Source organism: Pseudopipra pipra, chromosome 1 (assembly GCF_036250125.1).
Source record: "Pseudopipra pipra isolate bDixPip1 chromosome 1, bDixPip1.hap1, whole genome shotgun sequence".
NCBI lineage: Eukaryota > Metazoa > Chordata > Aves > Passeriformes > Pipridae > Pseudopipra > Pseudopipra pipra.
Window position 1 is genome coordinate 61,334,214 of NC_087549.1, and position 19,694 is coordinate 61,353,907.

The 19,694-nt window shown below is 43.7% G+C and overlaps 1 protein-coding gene and 1 long non-coding RNA gene across 2 annotated transcripts in view; one reads left to right on the forward strand and one right to left on the reverse strand.

Annotated features, from left to right (window-relative positions):
• Positions 1-2,394: 2,394 nt before the first annotated feature.
• On the reverse strand, positions 2,395-3,290 carry LOC135417924 (uncharacterized). The gene is made up of 2 exons (XR_010432273.1): positions 2,945-3,290; positions 2,395-2,797 (listed from the first exon to the last, which is right to left on the reverse strand). It is a non-coding gene; the product is annotated as an uncharacterized LOC135417924 (long non-coding RNA).
• A 161-nt stretch (positions 3,291-3,451) lies between these two features.
• PARD6G (par-6 family cell polarity regulator gamma) overlaps positions 3,452-19,694 on the forward strand; it is a 65,430-nt gene continuing 49,187 nt past the window's right edge. Inside the window, exons 1-2 of the mRNA XM_064658526.1 lie at positions 3,452-3,766; positions 16,387-16,609. Of these exons, the coding sequence (XP_064514596.1) occupies positions 3,695-3,766; positions 16,387-16,609 (295 nt within the window). The 5' untranslated portion in view covers positions 3,452-3,694. The remainder of the gene's footprint in view (positions 3,767-16,386; positions 16,610-19,694) is intronic.

Genomic DNA, 19,694 nt, shown 5'->3' on the forward strand with positions numbered 1-19,694 from the left:
AAGAAACAAAAGTATTTGGTGCTGTGCTGCATGCAGGAGGGGGCTTTATGGCTGGGCGAGAGCAAATGTGCCCCCACGCTCTGGATGCACCTTGCAAAGCTGCAAGGAAGGGCTGAGAGATAGGCACCCAGGAAGAAACAATGATTTAAAAGCTCTGGTGGGTCAGAAACAGGATAAAGTAACCACAGATTGCTAAAACAGATGAAGATTTATAGAAATTGTCAAAGGAATGCTGTGCCCTTGGCAAGCGATGAGAAAAAAAACAGTCCTAAAAGGTGGCTGAGCAAAAGCAGTTAAATTAAAACCATCTGTGACTGAGTTTGAGGAGGAAAACAGCTGGTAGGGGCTGCAGGGCTTGGTGCAATGTGGGGCCGGGGCAGCCAGAGAGCACATCCAGTGTTTTGGGTCCTGCTGGTGTATGGCTGAAGTCACTGCTCATTACAGCAGAGCATGGGCATGGAAAGAGGAGGCAAGAGAAGAAGGAATTTTATCAAGCTGTCTTAATCGTGCCTCTGCTCTGCTCTGGAGGAAAGGGACTAAACCTGTAACCAATTTGGAAGCGGAGGAATAAAAATTGTATTTTAGAGAATTTACAAGAATGGACTGAACTGGATTTCAGTGAAGCTTGATTGAGAAGCATTCATGTTTAATAAATTATTAACAAAATAATATTGATAAATCATACATAATTTAATACTTATATAATATTATATTCATTTAATAAATACTTACATTCTATTTTTCTACTAATGAAAGTATATGGCCAATTGGTCATACTGTGACCCCGTATTTTAGCCTAATCAATGAGCTATCCAGAAACTGATCATTTCTTACATCAGAGTGAGTAAAAAAGTGTTTATATTAATCTACAAAAGTATGAATATTTAACTCAAATTGGACTTACGAATATTTAACTCAAATTTGACTTCTTTTATCCAAAACACTTGCATTTTAAAGATCTGCTCATCATTATGTTTGTAATCATGCCAACATATATTAAAACCTGAATGAAAATAATTGAAATTAAAGTATCTTTTTCAGGTTTAACAATGGATTTTTTTTAAGGCAAACAGATCGACTGAGAAAAAGCAGCAGAAACCAGATTTTGTTGAAGTAGTTTGAAAATAACCTTTGCTAGTAATAGCCTCATTGGAGGTATAAAGAGCATATTTCCTCATATCAGTGTATTCACCTTGATTACTGTGATGTGTTTAATGCGAGATTGAAAAAATGTGCAGGAATGAAACCACAGAAAAGCAGCTTTTCTTATGGGTGAAAAAAAAAAAAAGGAGTGGCAGTGATCTACCACTTCTAAATTCTTGTAGGATAGAAGAAATAGAAACAACATTTAGCTCCACTCCTGAAATACAGTAAGTTGTGTCCTCAATACACCTGTTAGCTTCAAAAGACGGGGTAGATTAGAAGAACAGGATTGTGTATTCATGTGGTGGTGGAAATATGAACAGCATATGCAATGACTGCACTGACAGGGCAGGGAAAGTGGAAGTCCCCTTAGTCCTGCTGGTAAATAAGCCCTGTCTTATTCTTCAAAAAAGATATCTTTATTCTTTATGAATTCAGTGTGGCTTACCAGCTTTCATTTCACCCAAATATATATATATATATTATTCATTTTCATTGAATTCTTGTTCTGGTTACACGCAGCTCGGTAGGCATTATTAGTTTGAAGAGTCTATTAATATAAAAGAGATGGTAATGAAGCATATGTGCTCCCTGAAGCATAAAATAAAAGACAAGTCTAATCTGTACTTCTCAAATGAGCATCACAAATACAAGAGGTACCAAATTTAAAACTAAGACTAAAATTGTTTGTTGATCGCCACCTGTTAAGAACTTACTTTTTTTCAGAAAAAAAATAAAAAAAAATTGAAACAAAAAATTAATTCAGAACTTTCTTCTCTGTGGTTGTGATTCTGAATTCAACCACATCACCACGTGTGTGAAGTGTAAGTCCCGGGGCACTTTCATGACCCAGAAGGTAAAGCAAGCAGCAGGGTCTCTTTTCAAGGGTCAGCTGGAGGACAGGTGGGCTGGAATAAAGTCCCCCTGATGCTTTCGGTGGAATGAGCAGTACCAGCATTTCCCCCATCAGAGGTGACATAACTAGACTGGTCCTTCAGCTACTGATTAACTTCATGCCAGTGAACTGGCCTTGTTGCACAATATGTTGAACCTCTAAACGCTCGAATCCAGCTGCTGGATTTCAAGATCCTTCTTTACATCAAAACATCCCAAAAGCGATGTTCAGCCCTTGAGCACCCCAGGGATGCTGTATCTCCACAGCTTGGCCTTGGCCATCACAGCAGGAAAGCAAAGCTGCTGCATTCCTCATACTAAGATGAAAAGAGGAAAATATCAAGTTCACACAAGCGGTTCCTTTCTCAGCTATCTAGACTTTATTTTTCCAATTTAACTTACAGCAAGCCTTCCAAACCCGGTGCAAGCCCAGAACATGTGGCAAATGTTCATTTCAGGTCCATTTTCCAATAAGATGGAGCTAGTTTGTAGTTGGGGCATATGCTTTGATCCTCCCACTTGGAATCACATGAGAAGTCAACTCAGTTCTTTTTTTTGCCCTTAAATTCATGGGTATTCCCCATCACTGCCATTGACATCTGCTCAGTGGGTCTGGAGAAGGGATGGGTGATTTGTCATGTCTTTTAGGACTTCATGCTCCTTGTTTAGGCGGGCAGACAATCCTAGGAGACGTTGAGCAGCAGAAAACTGGTTGCACAGGTCTGTTCCATGTCCTAAGTTTCTGATGTTTTGGGCAGGACTGTGTAGGAAAAAAATACCACTTTCAAAGGCTCTCAGTGACTAAAAGAAGTTGACTGAAGAGAAAAGGTCTGTTAGAATTATAAAGGTCCTTGGCAGAAGATGGAAAGAAGTAAGTTCCTTCGAGATTTTCAAATTAGTAACCTACCTAATTAATAAGATCTGCTAGAAGAGAGAGGCAGTCTGACGGTTTATTTCAAGGACAGAGTGGTGGAAACTCTCCTCCCAAACCTGATGATCTGTGGTCTCAAATTAATGACTCGCAGCACTTTTCAGATCTCAACACTCTTCAGTGAATAATCAGCGCTGTCTGGAAAGTTTGTGCGGGTCTCCTTTGTGCCACACAACGGGCACCTCCGAGCACTCGGCGAACCACGGTTCGGCGGCTGCCGCGGATGCGCTGTCTGCTTCCTGCACGGCCTCAGTAGCCAGACCTTTCGCCGCCCGGGAAAACAATTCCCGTATCAGCTCCCGCTGCGCGGCGGCTCCACCGGGGCCGCACTCGGGGCCGCGCTCGGGGCCGCGCACACGCGCGGGGCGGGGTCGCGCGGGAGCTCCGCGGCGGCCGAGTGGGCGGGGCCCGGCCACGCGGGGTGGGCGTGGCTGTGGGCGGGGCCGGGGGCGCGTCCCGGCGGGCCGAGGCCCCGCCCGCCGCCGGCGCAGGCGGGCGCGCGCGCGGCAGTGTCGGGATCCGGAGCGCGCGAGCCCCGCGCGGATCCCTGCGGGCGCCGCCGCCGGTCCCGTTGGAACAAAGTGCCCGGAGGAGCGGAGCGGAGCGCGGCGGGAGCGGGGCCGTCGGCTCGTGGGGACGGCCCGGGGGCGCGCGGCCCGCGAGCAGGCGGGAGGCAGGGAGGGAGGGAGGCGGCGGCGCGGGAAGGGAGGCAGCGGGGCCGAGAAGATGAACCGGAGTTTCAACAAATCTCAGACTCTGCGGTATCTGGAGTGCAGCGCAGTGGAAGTGAAGAGTAAGGTGAGCGGAGCGCGGCGCAGCCTCGGCCGGGAGCGCCCCTGCCCGGCGGCGCTCCCGAAAATGAATGGAGCCCCCCCCCCCGCCATCCCGTATCCCAGCTCCCCGTCCGGTGCGGCCGGAGCCGTGCCCCGGGCACAGCCCGCAGAGCGGTGACGGGCTGGCGGCAGCTCGCGGAGAGGCGGGATCGCCGCTCCCGGCGAGCCGCCCCTGCCTGGCGGGAGGCGGCGGCGCGACCCTTCCCCGCCCGCCCCCGGCGCGGCGCCCGCCGCTCCCGCTCCATCTTTTGTTCCGCCGCGGGGACTTCGGCGGTAACTTTTCGGGGCAGCTCGGGGAGCGCCGTTGGCCTCGCCTGACGGGCGGGCGGAGGCTCGGCCCGGGGGCGGTGGGGGATGCGGAGGCAGTGCCGCCCCCGCTCCAGCCCGGGGCGCTTCTGTTGCCGCTGCCTCGGTGCTTCTGCCGGCTCCCGGGGGCGGGACGGCTTCCCCAGCGCACTGGCCAGAGGAGCGGAGGAGCAGGAAGGAGATGGGCCGGGGGTCCGAGCCCGAGGAGCCAGAGAGAGACCTGCGGGAAGCTTCGACCTCCTCGCAGCGGCGGCTGTGCCGGGTGTTACCTGGGGATGCTGGCACCGGCATCAGCTTGTGCGCGCTGGTGGTGTTAGGGAAGGAGTTGAGATCGGCAGGGCTGCCGTGTCCACAAGCAGCCGGCTGCCGGAGCTCGGTGGCCTAAGATGATGTTTGGCTGTGCCTGAGGTTGGTCTTGCTGAGCTCTCTTCAAGAGCCTCTGGTCGCTCTTGGTTGAACCAGCACGTCAAAATCTTGCCTGCCACCTCTGAGGGCAAAAATAAGTAGCATTTGAGCAACACTGAGAAATCTCCCTGGAAGCCTTGTTTTGTACACATACAACGGGCAAAGTGTAGGTAATGCATAAGCTGAAAAGAATACAGATAACTTCAGCCTGTTCTGGAGTCCCCAGTCATCTGCTGAGTTGGTGTTGGAGGTGATGAGTTTGGGAGTTAGTGCTCAGTGGTCCCCATTTTTGTCTGTTGCTGCTGGTAAAATTTGCCTTCAGATCAAAGGCCTTGAGCAACATACAGAGCTGAGGTGACTTCAGTGGGAGAAGTACCTTGTGTCCAGGGGAGCCTCCAATAATTTCTAAACGTGGCACCTGAAATGTACATTGAGGCCCTTATTTCCTGAGCTCCTGTTGCAACTTGGAAGGGTTCAACTGGCCTAGAAAGTTCCATCCTGCTTCCATTGCTGGAAAGTTTTGGTTCAGTTTGTACTGGTTTTAAGATGTAACCCACCCACAACATTCATTGTGGCTCCTAAATCCTGTTTTCTGTCTGCTGCGTTATACCCCATGCATTGTGTGAGCTTTACACTAAAACACAGGTAAGAATTTTTAAGGTCATCCTCTCTCATCTACTTTAATATTGCTGTAGCTTGAGTTTGTTCTATTAACAATTAAAAAGCAACTGTATAATGAACAGCTCGTAGCTTCCTCTATAGCTGCAGGAATTCTGTAAGCAAATCTTATGTGGCTCTATAGACACAGAGTGATATAGGGAGGTTGTAAGTATAGCAATGATTGCAGATCTTTGGAGGGAAGGAAAATAAGTTTGTATGGGTGGGAGGGGTTTACTGGAGGTCTTCTGTAGCTCAGGATAGTCACTGTTGATGACCCAGAAGTAACTGTAGAGGACTGTACTGCATTGGAAAAAAACTGGAGGAAAAAAAATAGAGGCTAAAGTCAAAATATCCTGCCGAGGGCCTATGCCCAGTGATGATCCCTGAACCTGCACTGTGGGTCAGTGGAAGCTGTGCTGCTGAATTTCCTGGTGCTGGTGGGTTTCACTGTTAGCATGACTTGGGCACAGTAACAGCCAGGCTGTCGATGTAGCAGGCTGTTACCAGTTGCTGGCAAACAGAGGTTGGTATGGATGGTTTTCTTTTGTCTGTAAAGCTCATAGATTCCCTCTCACGGAGTTACTCTTCAGTGGTTTGAAGTGAAAAGCTTTGGCAAATGATACTTGGCACAGTACTGTGTCAAGGCCTCATATGTCCTATTAAATATCTTATAGGGTCGGTTATGATGCTGTCTGTCTTGTCCCTGTGGATCACTGTGTTGTCCTGCTGTGATCAAATGGAAATACAGATTATTGAGGCTTTTTGTTTGCATGGACTATCTAAGGCTGGGGAAACAAAAAGATTCAGTAATGCTACTTTTGGTAGCCGTATGTAGTCAGCTTTTAAACATTTAGTTGCCTGTGTTTTGTAAGTATGAGGCCTGTCCCAGCTTGCCTGAGAACTTGAAAGTTGAGTCTGAACTCCTGCTTTTGCAGCTATCGCCTGAGAGCACAAGCTGCCAGGTGAGCGAAGGTGGGTGCAGCTCACCCTCTGCGCTGGGGCATGCTGCTGGCCCCAGATCAAGGGATTCTTGGTGGCTTTTCAAAGGCTGGGGAAGTGGCAGTTGGTGGGCACGTGGAATCCCTTTTAGCGGAGGAGCTGTGTGAGAGAGTGCTGCTTTTACACAGTGGTGTGAAATATCTTTTCTTCTCTGAAGGTCGAGTTCGATGGAAAGGAGCTCTGGAAAAAATGGTTGTGGGGAGTCGGATGGGTGATAGTCTGCAAATGTTGCGTTTTTGATATCCCTGCCTCTGTTATGATAGCCAGGTGGTTCCTTTCTTAAGGATAAACCACTATCCAGCTGGTGTGTCACATTAGTCACAATTCAAAAATGGCTCCTGTGAAAACTGAGGTTTTCCAGGTTTTCCTGGGTTTCTGTCCTTTTCTCCAAAATAAAGTTCTCTAAAGTTGGTTTGTGCCCTTGATTATTGGAAGGGGAGAACTTATCAGAGCTTAGTACCATACTGGGTAAGACACTTCTCTGTAAGTCCCTGAGTATCCTTAAGTTGTAAGGTTCCTGATGTGTGCCACAGGATTATCAAAAAAAAAAAAACCAAAACAGGGCAGAGCGGAGAGAAGGAGGAAGGGAGCATCTTGGTGGCTGAACTCACTCCAGTTTTTCAACATTCTTCTTGTGTCAAAGGGCCCAAAACTCCAGGCAGTATTCTCTTCTTGTCCAGTAGACTTGTGAGCTTTGCGGTTGATTGGATGGATTTCAGCTGGTCTGAGCCAACCTGTACCTTCGCTGGACCTAGCCTGACCCATCATCCCTGCTGGGAACGTGTCCCAGAAGCACGCTTCAGCTGCTGATGCTTGTGTCTGTGAATTTTTTAATGCCTTGTGACTATGATCATTGGCAGTGATATGTTCCCTGGCTACATGTCTTTTAAGAAGGATGAGCTTCGTGACACTGTGTCATGACTCTTGGTGTACATCAGGTTGTTTTTTCTTTGTGTGACTAAGGTGCTGCAAAAGCCTCTTGGATCGCTGTGTTGCAGCAAATACTGAAGGGGAAAACAGCATCTGCACCTCTGTTTTCAGACATGGCAATGATGGAAATTGCTATAGTCTTCTGCTTTAAGAAGTCCTCTTCTGTTGGGCTCCCTGCTTTCTCCCTTCCTCTGTCTCCTCCTCTGAGAACTAGTTTTAAAATCAAAACACTTTAAAGTTTATTGCTAGGTAGGAAAGTGGAAGGGTAAAGAGAAACCCACTTAGAAATTGCCACATGTCATAGGAAAATATTAATTGAATTGTAATTACACCTCACCCCTCCTCTCCCGTGTTTCACGACAGAATAAATTAGAAGCTCAGTTCTTATCTAGGTGTTGTCTCTGTAGCTCAGGATTAATGTTTCAGCCCTTTTAGACAGGATCTGAAAACACATTATCTTGCTGGCTTAAAGCAACTGTGTATTCTCATGTGTCTAGTACTCACTGCCTCTTTTCCTCTGTTGGGTGACAAGTGAAGTATCTGTCCCCTCTGAAGAAAATGTCTCTAATCTCTGAAAAAGTTTTCCAGATGACCCTTTCTCTCCCCTTTTTTCCCTTTTACCAAGAGGTCCAGTGCCTGCAGCGTGTGGGGCTTTTTTTGTTTGTTTTGTTTGGGATCTCGTGGCCACAGGCAGGGTTCTTAACCTATTTTTCATTTTCTGTCTTTACCTTTACAGAGAGGTTGCAGGCTTGTTTGCCTGTAAGTATAAGCCTACAGAACAAATACTTGTAAAATAGGAATTCCTACATTAGTGGTGAGACTTCTCTTTAATTATAACTCCATGTAGCCAATCTTCTTTTGTCTTGCTCTGAGTGAAAGGGGATTTAATTTTTTGTCCCCTTTTTTCAAACAGGGAAGGTAGCTATCAGCCCAAATATGTATTTCTTTTCGAGTTACTTAGATATTCTGGAATAGTAGAGATATAAGATTGCCTCGGGCCTTTGAATTGTTAGTGAAAGTGTGGGTCTTTTTTTTTTTTTTTTTCTTTGAGTTTCTGTTTCTGGCTTAAAAGCAACAGAGCACTATTTTTCTGCTACTACTATTTAAATTCCTGCCAACTGTATATATACAAGTAAGAATTAATTTTCATGTTTTTGAAACGGGCTAAATGTACTCATGGTTCCCCAAAAAATAGTCCTTTGGAAAAAACCCTTTGTTGTTGCTGAACCCTCTCAGACAGTGGAACTTTTGGTAATGGCTGAGGATTATAAAAGCGCAGCTACCTGATTCATGTGCTGACTGGGACATTTCTGCCTTATTAATAGTGTCATGTTTTCTTGCATTACAAACTGATTTACAAATGAACAATAATGTGACTAACATCCTACTACTATAAACAAACCCATTAAGATAAACAGAACCAGTTAACTATAACCATATTTTTTTACACTCTTCTCCTATCCTGTTTTGACTTTGTTCCAGTAAATGTTGGTGTTCAGATGGATGTTGCAAATGGATTTTTAATAAATATTCAGTCATTTTTGATGTGTCCTGAATAGATGTGATACAGTTATGGTTTTCAAAGACAGATAGCATGTTTAGGATCAGCCGTGCTCCATGTTCTTACAAAGTCACTAACAGCTAAAAGAATGTGCTTTAGTTTGACGCAAGTGTAGAAGTCAGTGCTTCAGCAAGCCTGCCCAGCTGCTGGATAGACATAACATCCAAACAGCTTGTGAATGGTTTGTCCTGCTCACATGTTGTTGCCTCTTCTTAGAAGTGTACCTGTGCCATTACATAAAGATTGCTGGTTTAAACCTTTTGCATCCTTTTTTTTTTTCCTCCTCCAAAAGTTGCTGATACTGCATGTCTGTGTGACTGTTCAGCTATTACAGTACAGCTGAACAATGTACACACATTGTGTATTGGAAAGGTATAAAGTAGAACATCAAGCAGTGTTATAACTGTAGCAACAGCAGTAAGAGCAAACTTACTTTTAACAGTCCCCTGTGAAGAGATTTTAAAGGTCTGGTTCTATACTCTCTGGTGTTAACTAAGTGAGAGAGGTCTACAAATAGTGTTTTCCAGCCTTTTGTACTTTGTTTTCACTCTAACCCCGAAGCCTTACAGGCCTTCTGAAATTTTAAGAAAAGTTTTCCATGTGTAGCACTCTTCAAAATAGATCAAAAAGCAGCACTCCTTTTAAACCTACAAGATGTTAAAACAGACTTTAAGTCTGCTTTAAGTTTTTAGGCAGTACTTATTCTTCCAAGTTAAGGTCATACATGTCATACCTAGAATAAAACTAAAATAAGTGCAGTGAAAAGCCCTGTAACCAGATGATTTAACTTCTGGTTTTAAGCTTCAAAACATATTTGATTATATGCAAACCAAATGTGGCACGGACTCAGAAAACTGCAGTGCTTCCCCCTCTCAGATAAAGACAGTGTGCTACGGTAATAGCAACTTGAGATGGTCTGGATTGTTGCAAAACGTGTCAAGAGAAAGAGACTGTAAACATTAATCCCTTAAGAAGTGTTGCCTCTGTTCCTTTCCCTCCCAGTTTGCTGGGCTTCTCACGGCAGGTATTGCACTTATTCTGATGTGCTAAATAGCACCTACTAAAATCCTGGTTTGTCTGTTGTTTTTCATAGTAGGATGACTTTCTGAAGTGGTCATACCTAGTAAACTTAAGTCTGTCTTTACGTGGTTAGGTGACATTAGAGAAAGTGGCCCCAGCTTTACAAGTTACCATGCAACAGCTGAGCCACAACAGTGGGCCCTGTGCATGCTTGCTGCCCTTCACAGAGAGAGGCCAAACCTTTCAGCTGGAAGGTGTTACACAGACAAGTCATTTTGTGATAGTTCTGTTCAGGTGACAGCTGCAATAAGCACCAGCACAGTGTAAGTATCTTCTCTGACCTGTACTCAGACACTATGTGAGCAATTGTGTCTGTAGGAGATACAGGGAAGGCTAGAACCTGTGCTTTGAGCTGCCTGGTGTCATAGGGCATGGTGTAGAGGAGGATATGCTCTGGTGCTCAGGTTGTATGTAGTCTCAGGTCTGTCTAGTTATGGAAAGATGGTTCCTCCGATAATATTCCCAAAGTTAGTATACTGTTATGGCCTTGGGTGCTAGCTGTGCTAACTATGTGGTTATCAGTGTCCCTGTGATGTGTTGACCAGAAGGGCTAGGGCTGCTACCTGGTGTTTCAGTACCTCCCATACTCTCCTGTTCTTGATCTTTCCTCCAGCTTCTCACCGATTTGTAATAATTTTTAGTCTAGTAACTTGGGAATTTCTGATTGGCTTAAAACTTTGTCCAGCCTGTCTGTCTTATGTGAGTTGTCTTCTGAAATTTAGTCTCGCCACACTGAGACAGTCTTAAAGGACACTGAACAATAGACCTTTCAACTTTGAAGAGCACCTCAGAAAATTAAATGCTGTTTACAGCCAAGTCAGAAAGGAATGTCTCCTGTGTGAGATTAAAATACCTGTGGAGGCTCTGTCTGACAGGCTCCAGAACTAGCCACCTCCAAGGAATTCTTCAGAGGTGCAATTAATGGTGCTTTCCTCTGTAGTCCCTTATCATTCCCTTTGTAAGAGACTGCACTCAATCTGAGCTTTAGTAACCAAGAAAGATTTTCCAAGGATTGACTGCTTACCCCTAACTACCTTTACAATGGAGGCCAGAAGTTAAATGATGAAATGTATCTTTGGAGACATTCTCTTCCTCTAAGTGAAGTAAAATCTCCCGAGTAGTCCTGTTCCCATTGGAAATTCCTGGAGTTAATTCAAGCAGAAATGTCTGAGGTGGGATGTGGTGCACCAGTCCCAGGGCCACCCAGCCTTGGGCCATCGCTCCTCCTGCTTCCGCCTTGCACAGCTGTTCCCAGTCCCCCTTCGGGTCTGGCCAGGGGTTTGCATGCATGTGCATCAAATTACTTCTCTGCAGCTGTTGTTGGCACTGAGCTCATGGGGAAACCTCTGGCGGAAACTAGAAGGGTCTTAAATAAGTTTGCAACCAGCCAGAGCCTTTACTGGTTACAGGTTTCTTATATCCATGTAGATATCTCCTATTAAATGTTCAGAAAATGTTTTGATTTTGCTAGAGACCTGTTGTTTGGCAGAGCTACCTTTCTGCAGAAAGTTAGGCTCACGAATTTATCTGCTGTTGGCAGTGTTGACCAGACCTGATTCAGTGGTCCTTTGTCTCTTGGGGTGGCAAGGTGCCAAATCTTCCTTTTTCCTTTGTCCTGATGGTGACATGCCACGGATGTTTGCATTCTGTGCTGTATTTGTGCTTAAGCTCTGTGGCGTTAAGGAGTGTGTGATGCTTGGTCTTCTCTTGAAAACGCAGGACCATCTTGGTCTACATCATTTGCAAACAGAGTTTGGTTTCTTCCCAGAGATATATGGGGATCTGGCATAAAAAAGGAAGAGATTTTCTTTTGGAAAGGTGGACTTTGCACTTATTATTTATTTTAAAGGCTTTGCTTTGCTGCTAATGACTGTTTCTTGAAGGAGAACAGCAGTGGGGGTTTAAATATCAAGAGGTGAGGCGGTGACAAAGGCTGGCAGTATGCTGCCTGGAGGCAGTACTGAGAGAGATGGTAGGGAGGAAGCAGCTATGTGGGTGATCTAATAGGAGAGGAGCTACTGGAGCAGGGGTGGCAAAGAAAGGAATGATGGATTCCAATGAACAGGCTGATAAAATTGCTTTCATGGATAGCTATTTTCACAGACTCCCACATGGTAATGAGGCAAGATAGTGTTTAGGAAAGCAAGGATAAAGTACAGAGCAGCAGTCCAGGTGTGCAGATGAGTAGCTGAATGGTGTCCATGGGTTTACGATATTGGGCAGAAAAGATCTGGGTAATTAACACATAAATATATGCAAGTGCCTGAATGAAAGGTAGCACTGGAGTTAGAGATGCTGGAGAAGGCAGTGTAGTGGTCTAGTTCCCAATAATCATGAAATAAGGTAGGTGAGGCAGGGGAAAGGATCAGCTTGTCTTTAAGTTGCCCTTGAGCTGGCAGCTGAGCGTCTAAGAAGAGAATTTTTATGAAGTTGAATAGGAGGTGCATCTCATGAACAGAAGTTGAACTGAGGGTGATGGGGATAGACAAAGAAGCTGACTTTGTCTTCCAAGTAGATGCAGAAGAAAGAAAAGTATTATCATGAACTGAGCCTTAGAGACTGCTGGAGAGGGTGGAAGCAGTTACAAAGGTTGTTCTTCAAACAAAAAGCAGAGATGTGAAACATTGTATCCAAGAAGCATGGAAAAAGAAGGGGAACCACTGGTTTTCTTTGGGAAGAGAAACTATCCTAAGATTTTTAAGATACTAAAGCCTGGCTGTATTTTTATGGGAAAGGAGGAAATAGAAGGAAGAAGGGTAGGAATATGGCATGATATCAATCAGGAAAAAAGTTTGGGGGAGAAGGTAGTGAAATTATATCTGTGATGTCGGTTCTGTGAAAGGCAAATAGAAGAGAGGGTGTCTTGCTCTTATGACTGTCTCTTGCAAGAATTAGCAAGGTGTGAGCACGGAACAGCAGAATGTGAAATCCCACACTTCTACCAGCTTGATCATTGGGATGAAGCAGAGTTGCTTTGGGGCAAGCAGTTGAAGAAAGAACTTGTTGCAGAGAACATCTCTGTGTTTGGTGGTGTCTTTCCATAGTGACAACCACTGTGAGACCGGGAGGAGAGCAGGAGAGTGCTGAGTGAGCTGGGGGAGACATAACTGGGGGAGAAAAAGGGAATGGAGAAACAGACATAAATGTGACAGCAGAGCTCTGAAGTCCCAGGTAAAGTCAGCAAGCACAAAACCATTTACATTGTCTTCCCTCTTCTTTCTTGCCCTCTGCTTCTTCTTGCTGATAAAGCATCACTGATTAGGTCTTCCCAGTTTTGAAAGTCTCACAGGTAAGGAGAAATTACAGTCCATGCAAGGATGAAAGTGTTTGTTTTTCTTTCTGTTCTTGACTTTTTACTCCATGAGAGAACTAGGTGGCTAACATAATTCATGTTTATTGCTCAATGTTGCTCTTTGATGTCTTCTTATTATAATACCCTGATTTCAAAGCTAGCAATAAACTAGAGGGATGGCACTTCATAAACACAGGGATTCATTTTTGGCCCTGTAAACTTCTTGAAACTTAAAATTTTTAAAAAAAAAAAAAGTTGATCTCTTTTACTTCAAAATAACTTTCATTTTACAAAATAACAGTTCTCTAAGTAAATAAACCTCAAAATCTTGTTTCCTCATCTCCTCTGACCTCTCGTACCCCTTAGCAAGAAAAAAAACAAAAACAAAAAAAGCTGTTGATTGCTCTTGGTCAGACTGTAAGTTTTGATCAGTTAGCTGAGACTTCCTTGTTTAAGACAACTTTTATCTGAACACTTTTTTCTTTTTTACTAACTTGGCATCTGTTTTTATCAAGGTTTCTGCCTGATGTATTTTGTTGTGTGCTTTTTGTCATCAAACTCTGGACAGCAAGTATAGTGGTTGGCTGATACTTTGAGGATCTTGGGACAGAGGCTGTTTTTGTGAAAGAAAACGTACAGTTCTTTCTAGCTTGGTTTTTTTCAGTCATGATTAGCTCTGTCAGACTAAATTCTTTTAAGTTATCTATGTCCCTGTCGTCCTCTGACTTCTGCAATACTAGATGCAGTATTTGTATTAGTTAAATAGGTCTGAATAATTTACTTCATTCTGGAAAACTAATCTGCCTGTTAAAACTGTTAGCAAATCAAACAGTGTAATACAGTACTGTGCTGGCAGAGACTTTGCTGGCAGACACTAGTCTCTGTGTATCTTTCTGTGAAGAGATACTCTAAAGATGAACTTTGTAGTTTAGAGAAGCAGATTAGTAATCTTGGCTATCTGTGCAAAGCCCTCAGATTTTGTAGTTTCTGTAAGATATGTGGTGGATGTTACCTCAAAATCCTGGCTGAATACAATGCAGAGCACTCAGTCTCCAAGCTGTGTGGTACTGCAAAACCTATTATTACTGCGATACTTTCTATCAGCCTCATTAGTGATGATGAATGAGCTGAAGCATTTTTTCCCCCTCTTCTGAAAAGACCCACTGACAATGGTTGCTGCCTGTGTATATGCACAGAGGGAATTAATCAGCTAGACTATTACTACAGTAATACTAACTTCAAACAAAAACAAAATCATCCTCTTTATCTTCTTAAATCTCTTTTGAAAAAGAGACTCTTCCCTCCTCCTACCCCTCTCTACAGAATCACCTTCTAGCTCTCTTGCCTTAAAAGGCTATGTCATGCAAAAAGTACAAGTGAAATCTCTTGCATTTATTTACTATTGTCCTATTCCTAGGCAAATGAAATTGTCTTTTGGACTTTCCTAAGGCTGAACATATGATCAAGTTAGTTTGACTGTACAGCATTCGTGTCAGACCACAGTGCCCCAAGTCTGCAGTTGCATTCCCACATGTCACGCTCTACTGATCCCGTAGTGTCATGTCCAGCATGCCCACGGGGGTTAGGCTGGGAGGGGCCTGGCCCTTTTGCCACATGTCCTCTTCTCATGTGGCAACTTAAGCTGAGCTTTGGGTCACAGCAACGTGCAAGTAACCATCCTTACTTCTTTCCTCTCTCCTTTTCCATGTCACGTTCCTGCTGGGTGTGCTGTCCCTTTGCAGGAGCTGGCCTCTCCCTAGGCTTATGTATTGGGCAGAGCAGGACCGATGGATTCCCCCGGCAGACCGTGCAAGGCAGGTGTCCGAGGGAGCTGTGTAGGATGGGTGTTGTACTGACTGGGGTGAGACTGCACAGCAGCCGCATCCTTGTGTGTGCTAATGGTCCTAAACAAGTTATCCAGTAAACAGATGGTTCCTGGAATTGGCATCTGAATGTCCTGGCATTTTGGCTAAAGGAATCCCAGGTTTGCTCAGGTGTGCAGAGTAGGAGATGCAGCTCTAAACAAAGCCTACGAAGACCTTGTTCCTGCCCCCTTAGTTTACCATGTAGATAAACTTGTCACTGGAAGATGGTTGTTTCTTGCTTGAATCTAAGAAAAAGAAAACTTAAATAAAAATACTTAAATTTTTTTCAGTTTGAAATGTGTCAATGGAAGTAAGTTGCCACTTGGATTTCTCTGGAGAAGAGCAGGGGGTGAAGGACAAAGGAGGACTGTTTTTCCCCCATTGGAACCAGCTGTGGTTTGTTTGCCTCTTGTGCATTTGGATGGGCACTCTGAAATCCAAACTGGAACTAGCAGTTAATATTACAAACAAGCAGCATAATTTGACTAAACAAGCTTTCAGATGATCACAACTAGGCTTTGATGCTGAAGAGTGGGATTTTCATAACTACGGAAGTAATTTGAGAACATGCTTGTGCCCAAAGCCATTAGGGTTGTCGTGGTTTTTTTTTTTTCTTTTTGCTTGAAGATGATTATAGTGATGATTCATACTTTTGTTAGTCTCAGCAAAAGATTGGCTTGCATGTGTAGTTGATTTAAGAGCTGAGCACCTCTAAGCAAGTCATTCTTCATTTTGATGAAGAATTTATCTAGAGAACATTCTCCCTTTTTTTGTTTCTTTTTTTCCTTCTTTTTCTTTGTGTCCTTGTTAGTTTTGTGTCTTTGGTTTCTAGCCCTTGTATTGACTGACTTTGCAAATGAGAACTTCCATGAGATCCTAGTCCAAGCCTTACTTGTACTTGGATGTGTGGCTGTGGTTCCATGCTTTCAAGAGTGAGTTAGCATGGTTTTAGAGGTTCAGTTGATGAACAGTAGCTTACTAATACTATACAATCTGAGTTATTAAATTAAGTGTACCAGAAAGATGATTTAAGCCATTTAATTTAATTAGATGCCCATTTTCATTCTCTTAATTTCTTTCATTAGAGAATCAAATTTTTCCTCTCCTGTTTAAATCCTACAAATGCAGTTATTCTCTAGAGGATTTAATGAAAACTTAATGTTTTAAAAATGTGATTTCGTCTAAGATGGAACACTTGAGCATATCTATTGTCAAACAGAGTGGTGTCTTGGTAGTCATGTTTATGTTCTAATGTGAGGACCATTTGTAGACTTGTAAGAAACAACATGTGACTATATTCACCATGGAATATGTTGGAATATGTAGAGGTTGGACTCGATCTCAGAGATCTTTTCCAACGTAATTGATTCTGATGTTCTTGGATTCTATGAAAAGAGCAAGGTGATGTATACCATGTTTGAATGCCAAGTTAGAGCACTGGCCTGTGTTGACACATCTGCTGATGCTTTCTTTGCTTTCTCTTGCAGTTTGGGGCAGAGTTCAGAAGGTTCTCTCTGGATCGCTACAAGCCAGGAAAGTTTGAAGACTTCTACAAACTAATTCTTCACATTCATCACATAGCCAACCTGGAAGTGATGATTGGATATGCTGATGTGCATGGAGACCTTCTCCCTATTAATAATGATGACAACTTCTTCAAGGCTGTTTCAAGTGCTCATCCACTGCTCAGGGTTTTTATACAAAGACAAGGTAAGATGCAATTTCATTTCAGTGCCTTGAAGTGTGCTGGGGCGAGGTGAAGAGTGGATTTGTGGCACCAATCTAAAGGCTGAAATGATGTAAGAGGGGCCTAGGAGCCACCTTGCTCCTCCTCTCAGGCACTTCATCGCAACTTGCAGGAATGGCATGGCTTCAGGGCAGGTAGAGGGACTGCATTGCTACCTGTAAGGTGTTTAAAGGATAACATGCTGAGAATCACCATGGGCCCTGTATTTTCCAAGGGGAGTGTACCACTGGTACTATATCATCACTTCAGCATGCCAAGTGCACTATTCCACTTTTTTGAGGGAGCTGTGAGGAGAAAGGGGATCCTGGTACTACTACTTCACATTTCGAAATCTTATCTATCCATCTTGATAGTCAGTGTCATACCCAAATGATTCATGCCTGTGTAGTATGGGAACCCACAGAGATGTGTAGTTATGAAAGGAAAAAAAAAAGTCATAAATGACACCTTGTTTGACTATGTTGACCTGGCAAACAGACAAATGATGATTTTTCCCTCCTTACACTAAAGAATGCTGATTCTTCTCATTTTGATTCATCAAGCAAACCTTGGGCAGAATTGCCCAAATGTCAAGGTGACATCAAGTTTAAGTGGCTGTGTGTTGTTCTCCTTAAAGACCATGTTTGGCAGTTGCTTCAGATGAAAATTGGTTTTTATAATAAGGTGTCTTCAACACAGAGCTCCATAAATCTCAGGGGAACCTAACACTATATTAACACTTCCTCCATGGTTTTTTTCAGTCATATAGTGATTTATAGCACATGGAATTTGGAATTAAAGTCTTGTCAGCAACAGATTCAGAAAAAAGACTTAATCTGAGACTTTGAGCAGTCATGTAGCTTTTTTCACCTGGACTCTTGCTGTGTAATGATAAGGATGTAGCAGGAGGCTCCAGCCTTCTCATTGATATGAGCTGGTGTAGTGTGTGGTTCAATTCAGTGCCCTCAGGTACATCCAGGGCTGTGTGGCTCTTGTCCATTCAGAGCATGTTGTCTGCCACCTTCTTTTACATAGGATAAGTACTCAAGGAGACAATTGAGAAGAGGGTGTACAGCAGTTTGCTTTGGTGGTGTGTCTATCAAGTGAATGAATATGTCTGTGGGAGAGGACTTGCTCTCCCTTCTTGTGCAGAAAATACAAAGGTGGATCACAAATTCTATGAAATCTTTTTCCTGTGATGCCTGTTAGGGCTGGTGTTTATGGTGGGTCAGGTCATGAGAAATCCCTTACCATGCCTACTTCAGTTCAAGTTTATTCATGTCTCTGCATCAATCCTGTTCAAAATGCAGTTGTCCTTGCTCTGCTTTGAGCAGACTGCTGAAACCACTGAGTATCCCTAACTCTGCATTGGGAGGGGGTTGCCACCAAAATGCAAATCACGGAAGTAGGCAAATGAGAGAACTGTTGACTACAAATAGAAAAAGTGCTCCCTCCTTTTCTTCAATAGGAGAAGTATGCTAGTTGTGAAGGTTTATAATTTTTAAATTTAATGGAAAAGAGCATTATTTCCTAAAAGCTTTTCTTTTACCTTTTGCTCAGTGAGAAGAATCATGCTGACAAGTAAGAAAGCTCCTGTAAGAGGGAAGACAGGCTCATGCCTCCTCGCTTGTGGAAAAGCCTGAAAACTTTCCCAACACACATTCTCCTTCTATAAAGCTGAAGGGAACAGTAAATTCTGTCCGATCCCTTTGCTTAATGGTACCTCTCATAAGGGACTCCTGAGGTTAACATTTGAGATTTATACTTGTGGATGGTCCCAAGTCCATTTCCTTTGCTTTGATGAAGCTTTTAGAAATTGTTCCCTTCAAGAATAGTAGGAATTACTGAAATCTTGTTTATCTCTTTTTCCTTTGCTTCCCTGCTCTTTTCCCTGTCTTCAGATGGAGTTGACAGAGCAATGCTGGTCCTTCTGTTGGAGACTTGCACGAGAGAACAAGATGACTAGGTCCAAGAAATCATTGTGCCATTCAGAGGAATGTGGTGTGCCTGCAGTGCTTCAGCTCACACCCTAAACTCTGACTTCAGAGGCAGGAAATTAAGGTGACAGGGATGCTGGTAAAATATGAGAGTAGTCCTCTGCTGTGACTTTGAAGGAGACTGCAGGGTACGGGCTCTCTAGGCTTTTGGATCAGGGTTCACTGCTCTTCAGTGGGAGTAGTCCTGGAAGGTGGCTGCCAGAGGTTATTCTCACAGTCTTGTTTGAGGGAACTAGGCAGAAGTGTGCAGACATAAAGGACTGAATAGTTGAAGTACAGGTCTTTTTTTTTTCTAGCAGAGCAAACTGTTTATCAACTGCTTGATGAGTCATCTGTTTTCTCAGTTTATAGCTGGGATATCCTTTCTCTTGTCAAGTGAATGATACAATCACGTTAAAACAGCCTGTTTGTTCCCAGAGTGGCAAAATAGATAACTTACTCTTTGCACAATAATCAAGGAACACTTTGCTAGTTTGATTTTTGTTTGCCTAGATGCTTTTTATCTGAGCTTAGTCCTGTACTTTTTCAGTTCAAAAGCCTTTCCCTCACTTGTCACCAGAGGCAAACCATGTGCTCATTGCTTGGACTCTTCTTGCCAGGTTGGTGTCCAGGTGTGGGATGGCTTTATTCCACTTTCTCCTTTTTTGTTCAAGTCTCCTCAGCCCCAGATTTTTCAGGATCAGAGCAGCTGTTCCCTTCGCAGGCCAGCGATGTCAGTGCTTCTTAGCTAGCTGTTTAAGTAAGAACTTGAATTGCTGTTCCCAGTGTGCTCGCAACAATTACTGTTCATGGGTTTTGGGGTCTAGAAGAATCTGGGACATTTGTGGGTTATGTTTGAGTAAATTCAGCTATAGCAAGTTTTTATAGCTCATAGTGATTTGTCTGCTGAAAGTATGTGGTGCTCTTTTCTGCCTTTTTTTTTTCCCAATACCAAATTACAGTGCAGACAAAAATCCTAATTAGAGAACCAGGCTATAAAAAGAAAAGGCAGTTTTCTTTTGACTTGCTTTCCCAGGCTGCAAGTATGGGTCATGTCCTGTATTGTAAACTGATGTGGCTCTTTTGGCTTCAT